The sequence below is a fragment of the Momordica charantia genome (genome assembly GCF_013281855.1).
Source record: "Momordica charantia cultivar OHB3-1 chromosome 9 unlocalized genomic scaffold, Mcharantia_2.0 BLBB01000009.1, whole genome shotgun sequence".
Lineage (NCBI taxonomy): Eukaryota > Viridiplantae > Streptophyta > Magnoliopsida > Cucurbitales > Cucurbitaceae > Momordica > Momordica charantia.
This window is the reverse complement of record NW_028275167.1, coordinates 30,460,763-30,484,347: the sequence shown is the minus strand read 5'-3', so window position 1 is coordinate 30,484,347 and position 23,585 is coordinate 30,460,763. Positions and strand designations below refer to the sequence as shown.

The following is a 23,585-nucleotide window of genomic DNA, read 5'->3' as shown; positions in this document are numbered from 1 at the left end:
TTATGAATTTTATAAGTTAAGAATTATAGATAAAAATTTTACTTGTATTTAAAAAAGGTTGGAATTATGAATAAGAAATAAGAACGTTCTCATTTATTGCTTTTAATTTTATTGATAAACTTAAACATTTAACAGAGATATATATATATATATATATATATATTGAAACGTTGTTAGAATTGTATATAAATTTTGGAAATAAGAAAAACAAGTTTCTTATTACTAGTTTCTGTTTCCAACATAATGGACTTTACTTATTTTTTTCAATAAAAAAAATTAAAAAAAAGCCAAGCAATCACTTACTGGAAAAGAAACTGATCCAACGATGACAACCAAAAGGCGGGCATGGAAGCCACCCTCCTTTGAAAAAACAAAAAAAAAAACGTAATAGATCATTGGTCTAGCTCCATAGCACCAAAAATGTATTAGGGTTCAAGTGATTCACCGAGCTTGGAAGCAACTTTTTCAAGTGTAAAAAATAGTTACCAAATATAATTATATATTTTTTATTAAAAAAACAAGAAAAAAACGATAATGTTAGCAAACGGATCCTTGATTTTGCTGTAAACAAAATTTACGTTTCTTAAAATGAAAAATGAGAAATACGAGGAGTTACCAAACACTTATTATATTTCTCACAAATTAAAAATAAAAAATAAGAAAAAAACAAAAAAACATTTCAACTGAAATTATAGTAATTGGTTTGTTTTCCCTAGCTATACATTATCATTCTATGTGTAATTTCATATTTTTTTTCCAACCGAGGAGGGGTGGGAAATTTCAACATCAATTGGAGATGAGTTTTGTTTCATAAATTAACACTTTCAAAGTAGATAACTTCTCGTGAGGGGATAAGATTATACATATTTTTTTTCAAAGTGAGAATTTGAAAAAACTGTCTCCTAGTTTTGTACCGATGGGAACTAGTTTTTCTTCTTCTTGCATTAATTTTTAACTACTACAAATAAATGCATTAAATATTTGAATGTTAAGGACGAACTCATACAATTGTATAACAAATTCGACAATGGGATGTAACAAACAGTCTCTTCTACGACTCTTATAAATATGTACTCACTTTTAGTATAGGTGATTCTGTCTAGAATCGACTTATTAATTCAAGTTTTAAATTAATTCAAGCATCAGAGTATTTGTTTATTATGTACAAACCTTCTCACATGACTTGTTCTATTCTACTCGACTTGAAAATTTAATATCAACACGGTATAGATTTTTTAAAAAATAGATTTGAGTAATGGAAGAGGATGGTGAAAGTGAGAGAGTAATAATAGTGATTAAAGGAAGATGAATCATGAATGGCCCACTCCACTTTTATTTATTTAAAGGCACTTCACCTCTCTTTCAGTGATTAATAATTGATTCACTGTCGGTCTCTCTTTTCCAAATTTTGGCAATACCCTCTTTACACACAACCCCAATAATAAATCGACAAAACCGGCTTTTTTTTTTCTTTTTAAATTAATATTAATTAAGTATTTTAGTCTTCAGGAAAAAAAAAAAAAAATTGCAAGACAAATTACATCTTAAACTAGACAAGTGTTGTAAGACATTTAAAATTGAAAAAGTATGGTAATTTTTACCCTAAACTTGATAAGTTTTCCTTTAGTAATGGTTAAAACGAAGTATTCCTCGTGTGTATTTAATGGATGATAAAATATATGTTTGATATGAAATTGATGAGATTTCTTTGAAAAACGATATTACAATTGGTTTTTCAAATCGAGCATTGTTTGTTTGTTTGTCTTGACAGTTATTCAATGGTCGATTTTGTACCAACCTTGATTTTTAATGAAATTAACTAGAGGTTTCTCGTTACTTTCTTTAAAATTAGTGGACAGATAATTAAGATTAATGGCCAATCTCGAGATACTTTTACTGATCTATACTCATGTTGGCATCTAAAGTAAAATTTGTAACGCTTATTTCATATCGAGATTCAACTTAATAAAATCGAAAATTGATAACCAACATAGGTGGTTTATTGGTCCAGATACTCACGGGTTCTTAAAAAAAAAGTTGATAAAAATTGATACACTTTACTATGTTTAGGTTAATAATTAATTTTTTTTTCTCAAACTCTGTTTTAGTATATATCATTAGTTTTTGTGAACTAGATTTAAAAAAGTTCAACATATATATATTTTATTCCTTTATTTGAAGGGTAAATATTGACCTAGATAAATAATATATTTTTTTTAGTACAACATATGAGAATCACTCAGAACTTCTCGATTAGAGATATATATTAATTACTATTGAACTATGTTCAAATAATATTTGAAACATAGTTAAATATTGTATATATGTCAATTACCATTGAACTATGTTTGAATAATATTTAAAATATATTCAAGTGTCGTATTGGACTAACCGTTCGTTATTTTGACTAATATTTAGCAAAAAGTATTTTTATTTGTCTCAAAGTTTCAATATTCAAATCACATGAAACCATATAAATTAAAGTGGAATAAAAACTGACCTCAGAATTTCCTCCCCCAAATATCTTTTCTTTATGCAAAATGCACGGATAAAAATGATCACAAAATGTCAAAAGCGACATCATCTTGTTTTTCTGACTTTTCTTTTAAAAGAAAATGAATTAATGGTAATATAAGGGCAAAAAAAAAATGTTAAATCTTTCAAAATCACAATCTTGGCCGACCGTATTGCAGTTGACGAAAGTTGTAAATTATTATGTTATTTTTCTTTTATGTTTTTATTTATTTTTCTGTGGACTGAATGATTAATAATAATAATAATAAGATAAAAATATATATTTTTTAATTCTATTTTACTTTTTACATTTTTATCGTTTTATTATTTTATTTTCGAATTGGACCCTCAATTTTAAAAATTTATAATTCAGTTGTTGTACTTTACATATAAAATATTATATTAGTAATTGCAATAGTGGTTGAGAATTTGACTAAAGCTCCACTTTGGGTTGACAAAAATATCATGTGTATATTATTTGTCCGAGGTCTTTGGACTGAAATAAAAATGTAAAATTACGAAGATTTTATTTAAAGGTCGTGTGGTAGAAAAGTTCAGTATATATTTGAAGTCCAGATAAATATATGTCTTGCATTAATATTTTATGTATTCTTTCCCTGTAGTGCCAGATGTTTAATGTTTTTTTTTTTAATTTTGTCCCTAATGTTCTAATACTTTTTTAATTATAAAATACATGTTAAAATGAGTTATTTATAAGTTTATACGGTATAGTCGACAAAAATCTAGGTGAGAAATTCGAGTACCTAACAAAATGGAAATCGAAATTTCTAACACTTTTTAGAAATTTAGGTGAAGAATTAAATTTTTTTTATCTCATTGATGGCTCGTCTCCTCCTATGACTTTCTAATAAATTACTAGACCCTATATTATGTAAGTTTATAATCAATCAATTTCAGCATCCAACGACAAGAAGGGAATAATTGAAAAATGTTAAAGCATTAAGGACTAAATTTTAAAAATTCCAAACATATATTTTAATGCAAAATACACTTTTTGTCCATAAGGTTTGAATTAGGAGTTTATTTGATTCCTAGAAGTTCAAAAGGAATACTTTAGTTATGAGGGTATAGAAGTACATATGTGTGGAATGAGGGAGCTTCCTAAGCACAACGACAAGTAGGAGGTTTGTCGAAGGAGGAAACATCGGTAGGAAGGGGCGTGACTAGAAAAGAGGCCAATGTCGACTAGCACTCACCAGATGAGGAAGAAGGATAAAAGAATATAAAGAGGAGGAGATAGGCTTCTTAAAAAAAAAATTAATAAATTACCAACTCATTAAAAGGTCTATATTAGTAAATTTAGTTTGGCAAAGTTAGCTACCACATCATAGAATTATTTTTCAAATTTTAGAGACTCAAACTTCGAGAACAAAAAAGTGTATTTGATACTTTTTAATAGAACATTATATTATGGTATAAATGAGAAATGCTCATTTTTTTTCCTACAATTTCAACGAAACGACGAGAGATTTGAATTTCCAACTTTAAAAAAGTAAATGATATTTTAACTCAATAAACTACTATTCATAACGACCATAGATGGAGGTTGGAATTTGGTCAACTAAAGTGTTAGAATTATTTAGATTTATGTTAAAAGAAAAATGAAGAAAAGAAGAATTAGATGGGAAAAGGAAAGGAAGGAGAGGGATATGTGAATGTGAATGGGAGAAATTTTAAAGTTTATATATTTATATTTTATTTATATTTATATATGTGAAAGGCAAAGGCAAAGGCAAAGGCAGCCGCATTTGGCATAAAGCTTTGAAGATGGCAGACTCCCACACGTTTGCATAAATCATTTTCTGCCACCTGTCATCTGGTGTCGGTCCCATCTCCATCTCACCAGCCCCGCCCTCGCCCGCGATTGGTCTTCCTTCAAACCTTCCAATTTCCAATTCCCAATTTCCATCCATTTTCCATAGCCGAGCTTCTGCCTTCTGCTTCTTACGCTCTCATCTTCCCTCCATCTCCATCTCCTATTTCTCTCCATTCACATTCCTTACGCTTATATTTTACACACTTTCAATCACAAAAAGACAGTCTCCCGACACACAGAGATTTGGAGGGAGCAAGCGAGGGAGGGAGGGACTCTCCAATCTCTACCTTTAACTTTCTCCTTCTCCATAACTCAGTGTCCAAAGGCAGCTTCCTCTGTCTCGGATGTTCTTTTTTCCTACGTGATTTTCTATGGGTGCCTGCGTGTCCACGCCGGAGGGCTGCGTCGGAGGAAAATTCAAGAAATCTTCCAGGAAGAAGAACCGGAGGAAGAGGCGGAGAGGTCTCAAAACCAGGGCGTTTTCTGGAATCTCTGATGGATCGCACCGGTCCGACCCAATTGACCACCGCTCCTTTTCCAATCCCACTTTCCAAGGTTCCATCTCCCCATTTCTTTATTTATTTATTCATTTAATTCTGGTGGGAGAGAATTTTATTTTGCCTTTCTTCCGGTTGTCTGTCTGTCTGTTTGAGTTTTCTGATGCCGTTTTTCTTTTCATATGTTGGCGTGAAATGTACGTCTTCTGCGGTGTTTGATGAGGGAAAGAAAAAATATCTGATGGAACCAACTTATTTTCATTCCAAAGCTATTCAGCTGATTTTTTACGATTATAATTAATTAAATCATTCTGCCTTTGTGTTCATTTCTGGCAACTTCTTTATTTCTCTGTTTTCTCCTCTTAGTCTGAGTTTTTGGGTTGCTTGTACAATTGAGAAATTGGGTTTCTCACTTTCGAATTTTTATTGATAAAGTAGAAAGCAAGCATTTTAATATTTGGCAGCTGCGCCATATTCAAAGTTTCTGCAAGTCATTTGCAGATTCCCAGATCTTAGTTCTTCCAGAAAGAGCATATAAGATTCCCTACTCTTACATTTTCTCTTAAAAAATTGGAATTCTGTCATTATGTAGCAGAATGTGGTTGACTTGTCTCAGGAGTTTTCTTCGTCCGATTTGTATAATAATTTTTTTTAAAAATTATTCATATATTTTTAGAACCTGTTGTTTTACATCTTAAAAATATTGAATTCAACTGTTTCTACTTAATCCAACTTCAGGAAATGAGCCAGTTCAATGTAGCCAGCTTTGCCTCTTGTCTAACAAGTTGGCACGTCCGAAATTCTCAACTTTTTTATACATAATTTGCCAATCCTGAGCTCTGTTTTTTCAATTTAAATTTTCATGCCGGGGATCTTGTTTATCATGATATCATAATATCTGCTCTCAAGAGCAACAACATGGAAGAATTTACAACAAACGTTTGAAAGAATGGGATAATGAACTCGTCTTTGAGTGCTGTGAACAACAAGTACTTTATAATCCATTTCTGGCTTTTTATCTGAGTCTGGTATCATTTGTGGCACCAGCAGGAAGTTCCGACGAGGCATGGTTCGATACGGTTGCAAAATTTGAATCAGATTGTGATGAAGACTACCAAAGTATTCCTGATGGTATTGGTTTTTTTTCAAATGTTGTATTGATGGGTAATTTTCTTATTTTCCGTTTGTTGTTTAATCAAATCCACCATTGTCAACCTTGTGAATTCCTGCAGACATACAATCAATTCAGAGCATTGAAGGTGCATCAACATCGAGCGTTTCATCTTCTGGAGATGCTAATCATGGAGATCATAATGCAAGTCGACATAGTGCAACCCCGGATCAGATTCATAGACCAGGGAATTCAGCAAGAGTACATTCTGTGAGCAGCTCCAGCATTCAGGTATCAAGGGATTCACATTCTCAGACCATGAATTCAGATGATGCAGAACCCCAATTCAAGGGTCATGGACACTTGAGTGAGGCCAACGAACCGGTATTCATCGACGAGATCTCCTCTACTGCTGGTGAAAGTTCTGGCAAAGGGGATGGAATATTGGATAATTGTGGGATTTTACCAAGTAATTGTTTGCCTTGTCTTGCATCAACTATAAACTCTGTTGAAAAGAGAAAATCACTAAGTTCTAGTCCTCCGAGTGGGCTGAAAAAGGCGGCCTTGAAACTTTCGTTCAAATGGAAAGAAGGAAATTCTAATGCTGCTTTATGTGAGTGTTCAAGAAGCGTATGCTTTTCATATTCTGGCTTACTGATCTTGTTTAGGCTAACTGCATCCTTGGTTCTTCCACATAAACTTTTAGATTTCTTCTGATTTTGATTGATTTAGTTATTCTTCTTCTGTTTCTTTCAGTTTCGTCGAAAGCGCTTCTACAAAGACCTATGGCAGGTTCTCAAGTACCTTTTTGCCCAGCTGGAAAGAAAATGCTTGATTGCTGGTCACATATTGAGCCTGCTAGTTTCAAAGTTCGGGGAGTAAACTATGCAAAGTAAGAGAGGAACAGTCTTTCTATGATTCCATTTGCATCAATGATTTTTACAACATGGACTTTGTTTATCGAGTTGGCTCACTGTTTGATCTCTCAAATCCAAAATTAATGATCTCATCCTTTCATTTTAACTCCGCAAAATAATCGTACAAATTTGCAGGGACAAGAAAAAGGAATTTGCTTCCAGTCATGCTGCTTACCAACCCTTTGGAGTTGATGTGTTCTTGTCACATCGAAAGTGGATCACATCGCTCGATTTGTCGAACTGCCTGCGGCTAATTATTCTGGAAAACTTCCACCTATTCTTGTTGTTAACGTTCAGGTAAATCCATGCCTTACTTGTGCACGTGATGATGTATCTGGTTGGTCATAACTGCTTGATAGTTTGATGTCTTCCCTTTTGCTTCTTTTACAATCATCTATATTGCAATGTCTTTGAGTACTATTCTTTCTTGTATTGCCTTGGACTGTTGTAAGTTGTAACTTTGATCTTGTTATTGGATTCAACAGATCCCCTTGTATCCTGCGGCAATTTTTCAAGGCGAAACCGATGGAGAAGGGATAAGTATAGTTTTGTACTTCAAGCTTTCTGATGCATACGCTAAGGAACTTACATCTCATTTTCAAGAAAATATCAGGGTAAGATTCAGCACTTGCAAATTCTCATTCAATCCTTCTATTTCTTCAATAACTTGTTTCACAATCACTGCATTAAAATTCTGTTGTTATTGCAATACTTTGATGTGATATCGGGCATTTTTTTACTGTGTTTACTGGTTCCAAAAACAGAAGCTGATTGATGATGAAGTTGAAAGGGTGAAAGGTTTCCCAGTAGACACAATAGTACCATTCAGGGAGAGGTTGAAAATTTTGGGGCGAGTTGCAAACGTGGAGGATCTTCCGATGAGCGCTGCAGAGCGTAAGCTTATGCAGGCTTACAACGAAAAGCCTGTCCTCTCACGTCCTCAACACGAATTTTACTTGGTAAGTAAAGTTTCTCATTTCATTACAGACAGAATTTGCTGCATATTACAGAATGGTTCATAGGAAAAAAACTGGTGAATTACAGGGAGAAAACTACTTGGAAATTGACTTGGATATGCACAGATTTAGTTACATATCAAGGAAAGGCTTTGAAGCATTCCTTGACAGACTCAAGTGCTGCATTTTGGATGTTGGCCTCACAATTCAGGCAAGTTTCTTTTAACCATGTCTTGTCTCTTTTGGTGCTGACTTTTGAAAACTGTCCAGTTCTTCTTACTTTTTGTTGGGTTATGAAACAGGGGAACAAACCTGAAGAATTGCCAGAGGAGCTCTTATGTTGCATTAGGTTAAATGGAATTGATTACGTAAATTACCAGCAGTTGGGTATGGGTCAAGAGACCCTGTAAAGTGCAACGGCGTTGTATTCACAGAAAGTTCACTAGAAAAGCAAATTTTAATGAGAAATTTTTTTTGCTCCACTTCTACTGGCAGATGTTCCCCCCTTCCCTTATCAGATATGACATTTGGGTTAAATCTATTTGATTGAAAAAGATGGATAATTTAACACTGTTTAGGCTATAATATATTTCAATTCATCTTCTCCTCCTTCAAAGCTTACATGGGCTTAGGGGCTTTCCACACAAACCTTTGTTACCCATATAAGTGCTTCGGGGAAAATCACTCAGTGGCTTACCCGCTGGAATTTCTCCCACTAACAAATTATCTGACAAATCCAGTTCCTTCAACCTGCGCAGCTTCAGAAACTCTTTCGGTATTTTTCCTGTAAAATGGTTTCTTTGCAGCTTCAGCGTCTCTAATAGGTTTGCATTCACTAGGGCCTCTGGCAAATCGAAGCCCAAGTTGTTACGGCTCAAATCCAGGCTTCGAATCGATGTCAGTGTTCCGATTGAAGTGGGTAATCTACCTTTCAGATTGTTATGCGACAAGTTGAGAAAATGGATCGCACGTTGCTGCCCGACATCTGTTTGATCAAAGTCCCCAGAGAAGCTATTGTCTGAAAGATCAATGTATGTTAAAGAACCATCTGGAAATCTGTGTCCTATCTTGAAAACCTGTCGTATGTTGCCCGTTAACTTGTTCGAATGGAGATCGAGCACACCCAAGTCCTGTAAATTTGTAACTGAATCGGGAATCACGGAGACCAGTGAGTTTTCTGATAGTTTTAGTGAATAGAGCCGAGCGAGGCTGCCAATCCATTCTGGAATTCTCCCAGTAAGATGGTTAGCGGAAAGATCCAGTTCCTGTATTGGACTTGGAGTTGTTCGCAAGAACTCTGGAATCTGGCCATGGATTCCGCACCCTGCAAGATATATTTTAGAAAGAGAGCGCAGTTCTGCCATCCAATGGGGAATGGAGGACAGGTTCAGAAGGTTGAAAGAAAGATCAATGGATTGAATATTCTGGAGAGAAGACATCTCAGGCAATGGCCCTTTTATGGAATTGTGAGAGAGATTCAGGAGAATGAGCTGAGAAAGTTGCCCAAATGATTCCGGTATTCGGCCGGATAATCGGTTGCTGTCGAGATACAACTCTGCCAAAGATGATAAATTTCCTAAAGAAGATGGAATTGTGCCCTCAAGTTTGTTGTTTGAAAGTGAAGCTCTTTTGAGAAACACTAGCTCTCCAAAACTGGAAGGTATTTTGCCACTTAAACAGTTACCATTCAGTCTAAGAAAAGCAAGAGAAGGGATCTGGCCAGTAACTGATCCAAATGGAATTGCTCCTTCTAGATTGTTATTATCCAAATACAAAACCGAAAGGGCTGTCAAATTAGTAAAAGAAAGGGGAATTTTCCCGCTCAAGAAGTTGTCTGAAAGATCAAGCTCTTTCAACGACTGCAACTGACCAATTCTCTCAGGTATGTGACCATTAAATGAGTTGCTGTGTAAGTCCATCTGAACCAAGTTAGTAAGATTCACAAATGAATCCGGTATTGCACCCGAAAACCGATTTCCATAGAGAAGAAGGCTATGGAGAGACTTAAGACTGCCAAGACTTGCAGGGAGGGAACCAGACAGCCTATTATCATGCACAGCTAGTTCTTCAAGTTTCATAAGCTTACCTATGCTTTCAGGGAGTGGACCTCTCATTTTGTTGCCATAAAGATAGAGCTTCCGAAGGTTGCGGAGTCGCACACCGATAAATGAAGGGATCGTTCCACAGAGGCCAACGAGCCCTCCAAGATCAATGATCTCAACAGCATTGAGCAATGTTATTGAAGCTGAAAGATAGCCTCTCATCTCAGACTGAAAGGGGAGGTCACCAGTGGATATAAAGCCTGGCAAATTGATTTCCTTGACTCTGCCTGTGGAATTGTGACAAGAAATTCCTTCCCAATCGCAACAGTTTCGGCCGACCCACTTCGAAAGCCTGCCAGAAGTGTCGAGGAAAATTCCAGACTTGAAACTGGTTAGAGCTCTCCAATCTGTGGGGTGGCAAGCTTCAGAGAGTGTCATAATGGAGAGCGTAAGAGCAACCCATTGCAGCTGAAGACGATCCATTTTTCCTGTTACAGCAGAGAGTTTCTGGGTTGTGGCAGATTTTAACGGGACAATTAGCTGTTTGTGATGATAAATGATAATTGCCAAAAGGGCACATACAAAAATGGTCAATGAGATCTTCGAAAACGTTTTACTTTACCTTTTCCTTTTCTTCTCTCTCTCTCTTTAAAATTTTGTCATTCATGTCCTTTACAGTTATATCACAATATATTAACAGGCAGACTTCTCCCTAAATCATCATGTCTGTCCATGATTAGGATTAAAGTAATTGTTCTCTGATTTGACAATTCCAATAAATGTCCAAAACCTCACCTTTGCTCTTTTAGTTTCAATACTCACATCCAATCCTCAGCTTTCTTGTTATTTTCAATCAGTCCTCCAAGCTCTAGCTCTTTCTGTCTTAAAACTGCTGAAACAACTTCCATCCTGAGATTTCATGGCCGTCTGAAGTGGTTTTTTTTATTTTTCGTTATTCAAGAAGAAGTAGCAGTTCAAAGTTTTCAGCAATTTTGATGGCAAAATTAGACCCAGAAACAGGGCCCCCACATGAAAGCCGACAGATGTAAAACTTTGAATTTTGCTCCTCGAACGAAGAAATTGCGCAGAAGAGAAAGAACATAAATCAGATATTTGAAATGAAAAGGGACGCAGAGGAATCAAACTGGGGTGAGCATATGCATATGATCTGAGTTGTGCTGTGGGGTTGTATTCTTTTGGAGTAAATATTTATTGAAGAATGTGTCGGCTGCCAATGACATGATTTTGATTTGCTACACTTGAACCCACCAACCTGGAAAAGCTGTTTCTCTTCGGTCAACACCAAAAAACAAAAAAAAAAGACTCCAGTTCATTGAGAACCTCACCCTTTTTATATGCAATATTCCATCACACATTGCATATGCATATTCTTCATCTTCTCTTCTGAATTTCATGAAATTTATTACCAAACTTATCTACTTAAAGGTATCTATTTTCAACTAAACAATTGTGTATTTGAATTTTCATCTTATATATTGTACTTAAAAGAAAGAAAGTTGCAGTACTCAGACTTCTTCTTTTCCATCCACTCTAATTAAGCTCTACTACTTTCTCTCTCATTTGAAAGGCTTTATTGATTTTAGTTAAACAAGATTGAACTATCAACCTTTATTTATATATTTTTATAATCTAATTAAGATTAAGTTTTAAAAAGAAATGTCGTACTAAAATTGTGATAAAAATGAACAAGGAAGATGATGAATAAATAGTCAAAATGATGAGTTTCTTGAGAAGTACAATAAAATTGAATTTAAACTTTTAAAATTTTAAAATTTTAAAATTGTTCTGCACAGGGAGAGCATGCGTGGCTTTGCCTAGCTGTGTTTCCATTTGTTTCTTTAAAAAAAAAAAAATCAGCTATTTCGTTTCCTTGGTTTCATGCACACTCATAGACATATGCAATGGCATATTTATTTAACAGACATATCCATCTTCTTCAAAATTAAAGTTGGTAGTTTCGAAACCCACCAATATAATCTTCTAGAATAAATAAATGATCTAATCTAAGCATGATTTTCATTGAGTGATCATTTCTCGAGAGAAAAAAAAAAGTAAAAAGCAGGAATCTTGATTATTTGACACATCCAAAGAGGAAACTCGACAGTAGTTCTTGGAGTTTAATACCATGCCAACAAAAAGAGAAGGATTAGTATTTTGTCCCCAATAACAATAAATTGGATTCCATTAAAAATTAGCATCCCATAATGTAATTAGTTTTTTGGTCAACAATTCCATCATTCCCAGCAAGAGCTCTGTACTTATCCTTTCGAGTAAAAACAGTGCATTCATAAGAAAGAGTAGCCGCAATCCGTCTCTGAATGTAATTGGCAACCTCAACGCCGGATTTCTCCGAACTCCGAGTGAATTCCAGAGGCAATTTGTCCAAGAAAGTGAGTTCATAAGCCGGAATTGGGTTCATAAAGAAGTAAAACGGGTCCATCCCCTTCCACCCTCTGGCCGTGGTCCCATGAAACATGCTCATTTTGTTAACCATGGCCACCGGCACCAGCTGGTCCGTCAGCTCCGCAAATAGCGCCGAAAATCGCAGCAGAAATGGCTCTCTGCAAGTGGTCCCCTCTGGACAGATGGCCAAATCCCCTTCTTTCAGCAGATTCTTGATCGTCGCGGCGTCGCTGGCCCGGTCTCGGCTCAGCCGCACGGTTTTGATCGGGGAGATTATTTCCGACAGGCGGGACACGGAGTACGTGACGGCGGGGATGGGGCGGCCCAGGGCGGCGGAAAGGAAAATTGGGTCCAGGAGGGTCCGGTGGGAGCAGACGAAGAGGACGCCGGAGGAGGAGGATGATGGCGGCGGCGGTGGGGTGCCTTTGACGGTGATTCGGACGCCGAGGGCTAAGAAGGCGTAGTAGACGAGCGGCATTGGGAGGAGGGCGCCGGCGGCGACTCTCAGGCAAGCGAGAATGAAGCCGATTGGAAACCAGAGAATGGTGAGAAGTGCTAAGAAGGGAGATGGTTTGTGGACAAAGCGGCCGTCGTGAAAGATTACCGGCTTCGGTAATTTGTCAATCGCAACCGCTTCCACCGCCGGATTGGGTGGTACCATGTAACCCTCCTGCAATTTTATATACACAGTTCTCAAATCAACTCTTACTCGGGGGAAAAAAAAAACCTTGGTTCCTTACCCCCTTAGTATCGATAATCCATTCTTTCTTATTATTTTTCTAATTTTTATATTTCTTTTCAAGTGTTAAAAGTATAGTATTAAATGTATGTTGACATGTCGACATTTGATATGTCTATACATTAATGAGTTCGACATCGATATAAATGGTAAATATATATTATAATAGAAAAAAATCGATAAAAATCTGCCTAATATCAATATTAATCATTATTAATTTATTTAGAAATATAAAAATATTTATGTGTTAATTTAAATATTTTTATGATATCTTTTAATTTATTACAGAAATGTCAATTGATATCGACAATTTATCAATATTTTTATCACATTTCCATGAAATTGAGATATTGAAATTTCTCTTGGCGTCTTATGTTTTTCTCCTTAATTTTCAGGAACCAAGTTTTTTTAAATAAAAAATAATTAAAAAACGATCGAAATTATATATGTATCAGATATTCATATTAGTAATTCATATTAGATATCATATCAATAATATATCAAACGTATATCACATAAATATAGTCAATTATATTACAGATTATATTATTTTATTTGGATAAAGTTATTATTTTGAAACTCTACCTCCCTTCCAAAGAGAAAAAAGTTCTGTAAAAAATTTATAAATAAATGGTGAAGTGAATTCAAAAGCATGCGTACCGTTACCTTGCACAAGGACATGAAAGGAAGATCAGTTAAGCGATCGCCAAGTCCGATCTCCGGTGAAACATCTCCAAAGGCATTCTTAAGAGCATCCGCCTTCCTCCGGCCGACGAGCACTCCCGTACGGCCAACCAGCCCCGTCGCCCTTCCACTTTCCGTCACACTAATCTCAGTCCCCAACACCAAATCAACTCCCAAGAAATCCTTCAGAAACGGCTCCACCATGACCGTCGGATTCGCCGTCAAAACGCACCGTCTCCCGCACGCGGAAAACACGCGCCACGACTCCGAGTGCAGATCCGTGGAGTAAAATTTGGGGAGAACCGCACGCGCCACGGACTCGATCCTCGAAACCCTGACGCCGCAGAAGGCGACGAAAATGAGAATCTGAATCCCCGCTGACTCGGAGACGAAATAATAGAGCAGCCCCACCAGCGGAGCGGCCAACACCAAAACAAGAAGCCGAAGAATTCCGCCGAGTTCGAAGGCCATCACTGCGAAATAAGGGAAAGAGCTCCGGCCTCTGAGCAAAGTCCCGTCCATGTCCGCCACTACGGTATCATTCTCTCGCCCTCTCCATTCGCATTTTCCAATACTTGCAAAATTACTACTAACCGTTACCGCCATCCACAAATAATATTTTTAATTTTTGAGATTGATTTTTCCCCAATTCGAGAGGCTTAATTCATGTGTGTTTTATATACAAGAGAGAGATACAATGATTATGACAACGTAATGTAATGGTATATCCAAGGATTACGGATTCTCAGAGGTTTCAGATCTAAACTAAAGCTTCTTGTTTGTGCCACCGCTAGGGTTTTGTCTCATCGCAGCTTGATGAATTATTTGTCACTTCCACTCATGCTCTTGCCTCCTGCTCTCTAAATTCAAATTATTACTTAGATAACCACTAAAGATATAATCTTTTAATCACACTTTTAGTTTGGGTTCTGTTTTGAGTTCATAACAGTTCAAATTGATTTTGTTTAATTTAAATTATTATTTTTGGTGTCGTTTTATAATAATTTTCATTTTTGAAACAAAGTAATTTTGTTGCACGAATTTTCAAACCCTAATTAAAAGAAAATGTTATATCGGTGGGATATAGGGTTTCAGTATCGTGTCAACGTGTATTTTTTTCTTTTTTAAAAGATGGACATGTTTGTAGGAATTATGAAATAATTTTTATGATTTATTTTATCTTCTTCAAAATTGACATATCTACCAGAATTACAAATTAATTTTATGATTTATGTTTAATTCTTTAAAAATCAACATATTTATCGAAATTACAAATTACGTAACTAAGGTTTCAATATCCCACCAACATATATTTTTTCTTTTTTTTTTACCCTTTTAAAAGTTAACATTTTATTTTTAGAAATCGCCAATTAATTGTTATTTATAGGTTTGAATATCCCGCCAACATATATTTTAGAAAGTTTGATATATTAATTTGTAGGAATTACAAATTACATGAAAAAAAACATAAATCTTTTCTTTTCTTTTTCCTTTTTTAAAAGTTAACAGGAACTATGAATTAATTATTCTACAATTTATTTATAGATTTGGATATTCCACCGACATTTAATTTGTAGAAATTATATGGAAAAGACAAGCACAACCATTGATAAGTGAAAGCCTTGAACTAAAAAATGGGAAGCACCAAGGGAACATATAATTAACCGCTAAGCCAAGAGGTAAGTTGTAACCTTGTTATAGGGGAGGAAAACGTAGTAAATAAAAAGACAAAACAAATATTTGGACAAAAGGGGCAAAAAATCATGTACAATGTTAATAAATCGTATATGACCTACACGATTTTTCTTTATACCACCTCGATCTTGATCTTATATCATATGTGACACCCTTAAATCGTGTGGACGTATGCGGTTTTTGGCTTTGATAAAAAAATTATCATATTTTTGTCAATATATTTGGACATATATATGTCACAGTCTTACCATTCTTTATTTAATTTTTATTTTTGTTATTATTTTGTACAAAAATTATTTTTGAAATTTACCCGCTAAATTTTGTTAGACAGGTTCGATAAAAATGACACATTTATCCAAATTTAATTATAAAATGAAACACCGCTAAGGTTGGAAATTAATGCGACGAAGTCCGTTTAATCTAAAAGTCACTTTCATTATTAAATCTCAATAAAGCACATCATAATATAGTTGGATGGCGACCCAATTTGCTCTTAAAAAAACAGAAAAAGAAAAGAAATTAAAGAAAAAAGATGGCGACCCAATTTAGTTAAGGAAGTTGATCTTCATTATATATACATGATTACTCAATTTCAAGAAAAAATATAAACTCCACGTGTCTATCATGCCTATAGAAAATTTTCCTACCTTACAATAGTATAGATATTATTATTATTGATCGTGTCATGTTACTATCATTTAAAAATGATTTGAAGTCTAACAACGTTAAAGAATTATTTATTAACGAAAAATTGTGGTGTGAACCAAAGAGAGCAAATGGAGTAGATATACTCATGAGACCTATAGAAAGGAAATAGACTCCAAGTTTTTTTTTTCTATTAGACTATTTATGCTGCAGTCAATAAATGAAAAAGAGCCTAACGTATTTGTAGTACTATAAATTTTTGCTTTTAACGAGTAATCGTATTATATAATTTTTTTTTTATATAACCACCTGGTTGGGAGAAAAATTATACATGGATTGACTTTTAAACAAGAAGAAACTTTAACAATAATATTTTATACTGTTGATGCGTGAATTATGCTCTCCCGGTTTCTTCCTAGATTCGCACCAAACTTGGAACAAAGAATCTGCAAAACCAATCAAACCCAAACTGGTGTGACTCCAATCACACGGGCTCCGATGCCTAAGTTAACAAGGAGAATAGATGGATAATGGAATTAGAGTGTAGAGAGTAAGGTGTTTTTGCATACCTCTAGGGTTTGCTCCCCTCCATTTATAGAAGTCAAGTTTAATCCCTTAGGGTTTAGCCCAGTTGAATCCCTATACATCTCAATATTCGGGCCCACTCGTTCGTTGTGGACTTTAAATCAAATTGAGAATCAAGGCGGGATACTTCAAGTGGGCTGCGAAACGGTCGGGATGAACCGCTTCTCAACCGGGGGTCCGAGAACAGCTTGACGCCGAGGCCTGGTCGGCCAGGGGCCGGCCCAAGTCGTCGGGTGCCGGCCCCTCTTTCCTGGTTCGTGCTTTCTCTCGGGTTTCCTCCAGTCTCCATCGCTTGGTCTATTCTTCTTTTATCTCCCCATAAATATATACTTTTCATTTGAACTATTTTGTTTTATTTATGTTAGCATGAATATAGATTGATGTAAAAACATATAGCGATATAGCTTCACGCCTTTTGAGGTTTGAAGTTCAAATTTCACTCCTTGATATCTGTGTACTAAAAAACTCTTTTTATTTTTTGAAATTAATTATTTAATTATTTTTTTTTTTAAGTATAATTTTAGTGCATATATGTTATGTTTTAAAACCAATTTATACAAAATTAAGACAAATAAAAATAAAATTATTTTAAAATTGATTTTTTTTTAATTCAACAACATGCATTAAATAATATAACAACATGACATTTTAAAATATGGTCTTATACAAGTTTGAACATTTATCGTACACATATTTGACTCAAAAGTTTAATAAGCTATTAAAACGAAAAAATCCAGACCATTTACTGAAATATAGGAAAAGAAAAACGACTATACTTTTTAAAATACATCTTCTCAAATTCTCAAATTTTGATTTTGGAGAACATTACAGATAATTAAAATGTGATTTGATTGAGATATTTATAATGTCGCTTTTTTATTCAACTTTCTATTATTCAATTTTTAGACCACACTAGCAAACACGGATTTGGTTAGTTGAGATTTTACGCTGAGATACTGGTCTTTTTTTTTTGGGGGAAAAAGTTGAGATACTAGATTGATCTCAGATCGTGGATAATTTCACTTTATAAAAAAAATACCAATCTAATTTCTTTTGAACTAAACACAAATAAAATAAAGCTTAAAACATAATGTCAATAAGAGTTTCTATACTTCTAAAAGATTTAATTTAGTTTCTCTGGGTTAAAGCTTACCAATTGAAATTATTAAAGTCATAAAAATCGGATTAAAACTAAGCCCAACCAACAAATATTAAATCCTAACTTCTAAAACTATAGAATGGGCATAAAATGTAATGGCTAATTGGCACCACCTGCAAATACCGCGAAACAAATCTAATTAATTACAATATATAGCAATAACATCATGAATTTATAAATATAGAAAGGAAAAACTTAGTCCAAACGCATAAGAAAAACTAAAATAACTTTGAAATTAATATAATTGCGTTGATATTATCAATATCGATAGAAATGTCGAGGTGTTAATTTTATGCAAATATCGATGAAAATATTGGTAAAATGTCAATATCATATTTTTGTAAAAGTTAGAGAAATAAAAAAAATCGTAAAAAATATTTAAATTAACAAATAAATATTTTTCTATTTATAAATAAGTTAAAAATGATTAATACTAATATATTAGGTATAAGTTAGTGACATTTTAGTGATATTTTTCATATTTTGTCAATTTTTATGTACTATGATGAAAATGTCGATTTAGATATATAGATGTTTTACTAATAAATTGATGGACACAGACAAGTCATATGTATAAGAGTAGATAAGAAATTATGTAAAAATATTTATATGAAATGTTTTTTTAGTACAAGATGTGTGGGTGAATGATCTTTTTGATTGAAAATATATGTCAATTACCGCGGAGTTGTTTATATCAAATATTTTTTAAATTTCTAATATTTTACTTAAAATATTGTCATTTGTAACATCATACTTCTATTACAATAAAGTATGGCAGCACGAATGGCCACCGATTAAAATTTGCCTTAAAATTAAAGTCCAACACAGGAGTTTCAATTGAGGCAACCCATCCTTTTGCATAGATCTCAAGAACGGGAGAATGATTGACCGTCGGATGTTTTGACTTTTGACCCAACAATCATTCTTCAGGTTTTTGTCTCTTATTTATTAATTTATTTTTTTTCGACGGAGGACCATTCTTCAGGTTGACGCCAACAAATACATCATCACAAAGCCAATATTTAAGTAACGGAAACATTTTTTAAAATTAAAACATGATTCCTCATTTTTTCAAATTCATGCATGTTTCGGGACACGTGGCATCCATCCAAACCCCTAATCTGCCCTCCTTTTTCTCTTCTTTCCAGAAACCTGTCAGAAACTGACGTGTTCAAACGCCTATAATTCTTACACCTATCCTCTAAAACCCCGTCCACCGTCCAAACTTTAAATCCTTTTCCTTAATCCCAAAGCCTTCTCTTCCCTAAAACTCCCATAATTTCGAGAATTAGACCACACCGACTATATAATCAAACAATTAAAGCTGTAACGTCCGTATTAAATTATGATGGGATTTTTGCTAACCTGTAAGAATTTCAATCGTTTAGTGAAATGTCCCATAATATTTGAGAAATAAGATGTATATGGTTTTAAATTAAACAAAATGAAGCGAGATTTGGAATAGAATCTAATAATATAAGTGTACGCATGGAAAGAAAATAAAGGGTTGCGCTGCGCACCACCGAGGCCAAACTGCAGTGCTGGGATGAGGTGTGCATCCCCCACCAGCATTTGCCTTTTTCTTTTGTTCTTTCTTTTTAAAAATTTGTAAATGAATTTTAACTAATTGACAAATTGGAGTTGAGAATAATAATAATAATGAAGGTGTGTATGGATTAATCTGGCAAACAGTGCAGAAATCGTGCCATGTGAGCTCTAGACGCTGTCGTTTTCATCGTCTTTCCTTATTTGCTTTATGTTGCAGCGGCTCTAATTTTGCGTGTGACTGACTGTGTGTGTTTATTTTTAATTTATTATTGTAAGGAATATTACGGAAAGGGGGAGCTTTTTTGAGCCTTCGAAAGGCATTTCACAAGAGAGCGTTGGTTTCGAGCTCAGTTTCTTTTCGTTCTTTGCAGAGCTTGAATTGATTTCCCTTTACTTGGTACTAGGGTTAGGGCTGGAAGGAAATCTTGGATTGTAGAAAGGAAAGGGGGAGTTAAAAGTTTGGGAAAGTCTGTTGCATAAATCCTCCCACATTTTTATCTTTGAAACTGATTTCTCCTTTTCCTCAGAGTTTTTTTTTTTTTTTTTTGTGGTTTTACTCTGCGTCTGGGGCGATAAGGTGGGGATGAAGCGGGGGAAATTTGATACAATGGTGTCGCGGAACCGAATCAGGTTGCTTCAAATTTTGATGGGTTTGGTGTTTATCTATCTGCTCTTCATGAGCTTCGAAATCCCGCTCGTCTACAGGTCCGGGTATGGGTCGGTGCGTGGTGACGGAACATTTGGATTCTCCAGCGACGCCTTGCCGAGGCCGTTTCTTCTCGAAAGTGAAGAGGAAATGGCTGATAAAGGCGCCCCGAGTCGACCCTCTGATGATCCCTTTCGGATTTCTCAGGGCTCGCCGCATCGGACACCTGAGAGGCGAATGGTCGAGTTCAGGAAAGTTTCGGGTCTAGTCTTCGACGAGAGCACATTTGATCGTAATGCTAGTAAGGGTGAGTTCTCCGAGCTTCAAAAAGCGGCTAAACATGCTTGGGTAGTGGGAAAGAAACTTTGGGAGGAGTTCGAGTCCGGGAAGATTGATCTCAAACCTAATCAAAAGACGGAGAATCAGTCGGATTCCTGTCCTCATTCGATTACGCTTTCTGGATCCGAGTTCCAGGGGCAGAGTCGGATTATGGAGCTCCCCTGCGGCTTGACGCTGTGGTCGCATATTACTGTGGTAGGGACACCTCGTTGGGCTCACTCGGAATATGATCCCAAGATTTCAATCTTGAAGGAAGGGGACGATTCAGTGATGGTATCACAGTTTATGATGGAGTTGCAAGGGCTGAAGACGGTGGATGGAGAAGACCCTCCAAGAATACTTCATTTCAATCCAAGGTTGAAGGGAGATTGGAGCGGCAAGCCTGTAATCGAACAGAACACCTGTTACAGGATGCAATGGGGCACAGCGCTAAGATGCGAGGGATGGAAATCCAGGGCGGACGAAGAAACTGGTGAGTAACGTTTCATGGTCTTTGAATATGCTTTATTTTCTTGTTCCTGCATGTTTGTTCTGTCTATCGATAAGAATTCCGTATCGAACTGTTGGAAATTCAAGTTGGTTGGTGTAATGCATTGAATACTTACTAGCAAGTTTTCCCTTTCCTTAGTCCGTTTATGCGAATCCTGAATTCTGCATTGCTTTCAGTAAATTGACTTGCGATATGAAAACCTATCATACTAATTTATCGTTATCAAGATCTTGAAGCTCATATTTGAAGGATGTAGATTATGTTGTGCAGTTGCCTCTTTTCTATGGATTTCATCGAGTGGGACTTTGCTTAACTTGCTATTGGGATTTTATGAAGTTGATGGGCAGGTAAAATGTCAGAAGTGGATTCGTGATGATGACAGCCATTCTGAAGAATCAAAGGTAATATGGTGGCTAAATAGGTTAATAGGACGCACAAAAAAAGTGACCATCGATTGGCCGTATCCTTTTGCGGAGGGCAGATTATTTGTTCTAACTGTGAGCGCTGGGTTGGAAGGTTACCATATCAATGTTGATGGAAGGCATGTCACGTCTTTTCCATATCGAACTGTAAGTAGTCTTTCTACATCTTCTTTAAATTTGGTACTCTGAGTTATCTCAGATTTACGGTGATGACAGGGGTTTGTTCTGGAGGACGCCACTGGGTTGTCTGTAAATGGCGATATTGATGTGCACTCTGTATTTGCTGCTTCATTACCCACTGCACATCCCAGCTTTGCGCCACAGAAGCATATTGAGATGTTGACACAATGGAAAGCCCCTGCACTTCCCAAGCAGAATGTTGAGCTCTTCATTGGCATCCTTTCTGCTGGCAATCATTTTGCAGAGCGAATGGCCGTTAGGAAGTCTTGGATGCAGCATAGTTCGATTAGAGCTTCAATAGTTGTTGCTAGGTTTTTCGTGGCAATGGTAAGGAAAGATTCAACTGTAAAAATTTCCCTGATCAGAAACATTTCATCATTTATATCATAATAGTGACGACAAATTTTTAACTATATTCTGATAGCATGGAAGGAAAGAAGTAAATCTTGAGTTGAAGAAAGAAGCGGAGTATTTTGGTGATATTGTCATAGTTCCTTACATGGATAACTATGATCTCGTTGTATTGAAGACAATTGCAATCTGTGAATACGGGGTGAGTTGTGTGAAAAAGACACAAACCTTATGAATTGGGTACTTTGTTGCTAGAACTAGAAATATCATTCCATGTCGATCTTGCAGGTTCGCACGGTGGCTGCAAAATATACCATGAAGTGTGACGATGATACATTTGTCAGGGTGGATGCAGTGATCGATGAAGCTCACAAGGTTCAAGCTGGCAAGAGCCTCTATGTTGGAAATATGAACTATCACCATAAACCTCTTCGTTATGGTAAATGGGCAGTGACATATGAGGTATGACTGTAAGAATACCTGTAGGTGATGTCATTTTACGGTGCTCTTGTTTGTCATGCTACTACAGGTGTGCATGCTTCTGGGTTTGAAGTGATTCTTACAATGCATCTTTGTTGAGATCATATTAGTTCTACTGGATTATTGTGCGACAGATGTGGATCTTTGTTAAGCAACTCTGGTGTCCATAGTAAATGCCCTGTTGCTTTTGACAGTTGATGCTATTTCTTCGTGTCCTATGATGTATTTTTATTTGCATTTGTTTTAGATAATTTCACGAGAAGGTAAAGGCTGTCTATCCTGAATAACTATTAATTTCTTGCCGAATGCATCTTTAGTCCGAGCCAATTCTTTTGTGGTGATCCTTGATCAAGTCAAAACCAAAATCTTCTTATCACATTGTTTCAATGGCCTTGTCAGTTGTACATTCCCTCGCTAAGGTTTCTCGTTTTGATTGATTTTGGAGCATTATATTCGTTCAGTGTCATTTGAAACACTCATTGAGCGATCTCTCATTATTATTATTTCAATCCATTCCAGGAGTGGCCAGAAGAAGATTACCCAACTTACGCAAATGGACCTGGTTACATTTTGTCATCCGACATTGCAGAGTATATTGTATCTGAATTTGAGAAGCACAAATTAAGGGTATGTTTGAAACAGTTCCTTTCTCCTCCCCCTCCCCATGAAAAGAAAAGAAAAGCAAAGAGAAAAAAGAGGGATGATTTTGATCAAATGAGGTACTAATACTAATAGTGTTACGAAATGAACAATATTACAGTTGTTCAAGATGGAAGATGTGAGCATGGGAATGTGGGTGGAGCAGTTCAACAGTTCAAAAGCAGTGGAGTTTATTCACAGTCTAAGGTTTTGCCAGTTTGGGTGCATTGAAGACTATTTAACAGCACATTACCAGTCTCCTAGACAGATGACGTGCTTGTGGGAAAAGTTGATGCAACAAAGAAGGCCTCAGTGCTGCAACATGAGATGATAATACTTATATATTGCTAGTTGGAGATTTTCAGAACAAGGAGCACGCAAGAACAAACAAGTTTTGCAGCCATAGTTCATTTCTGTAAATATTATATATTATAAGTGGGGTTTAATTTAATGAGGAAGTTTCTTTTACCTCCATAAATTCATTCATTTTTTCTTTTAAACTTCCAGTTTATGTTATCCCATTTATGCTATAAATGGGGTTGTTAGGTAAGATTATCCCAAAGCTGTTGCTCTATTTCCAAGTCGTGTCAAGTTAAATATTGAGAAAACTTTTTTGTAAAAGATTTTCAGGATTGATTTTAGACATTACAAAGCAAAGAAAAATCTTCCAAGGTGCGGGGAGCAA

General features: G+C 35.6%; 2 protein-coding genes and 2 pseudogenes across 3 annotated transcripts; 2 read left to right on the top strand and 2 right to left on the bottom strand.

Annotated features, from left to right (window-relative positions):
• The first annotated feature begins 4,430 nt into the window (after nt 1–4,430).
• Nucleotides 4,431–8,314, top strand: LOC148209325 (uncharacterized; annotated as a pseudogene). The gene is made up of 9 exons (XR_015787347.1): nt 4,431–4,906; nt 5,896–5,979; nt 6,081–6,572; nt 6,716–6,851; nt 7,012–7,173; nt 7,362–7,490; nt 7,641–7,835; nt 7,921–8,043; nt 8,135–8,314. The product of XR_015787347.1 is annotated as an uncharacterized LOC148209325 (transcript).
• Nucleotides 8,315–8,392: 78 nt separating this feature from the next.
• Nucleotides 8,393–11,357, bottom strand: LOC148209324 (uncharacterized). Its single transcript, XM_088117896.1, has one exon. The coding sequence runs from the start codon at nt 10,355–10,357 to the stop codon at nt 8,444–8,446; it is 1,914 nt and encodes a 637-aa protein (XP_087974022.1). The 5' UTR covers nt 10,358–11,357; the 3' UTR covers nt 8,393–8,443.
• A 607-nt stretch (nt 11,358–11,964) lies between these two features.
• LOC111019090 (glycerol-3-phosphate acyltransferase RAM2 pseudogene) lies at nt 11,965–14,327 on the bottom strand (annotated as a pseudogene).
• A 5,202-nt stretch (nt 14,328–19,529) lies between these two features.
• On the top strand, nt 19,530–23,474 carry LOC148209323 (hydroxyproline O-galactosyltransferase GALT6-like). Its single transcript, XM_088118090.1, has 7 exons — nt 19,530–20,810; nt 21,165–21,397; nt 21,467–21,757; nt 21,855–21,983; nt 22,070–22,243; nt 22,781–22,888; nt 23,022–23,474. The coding sequence occupies exons 1-7, from the start codon at nt 19,937–19,939 to the stop codon at nt 23,229–23,231; spliced, it is 2,019 nt and encodes a 672-aa protein (XP_087974216.1). The 5' UTR covers nt 19,530–19,936; the 3' UTR covers nt 23,232–23,474.
• The last annotated feature ends 111 nt before the right edge of the window (nt 23,475–23,585 follow it).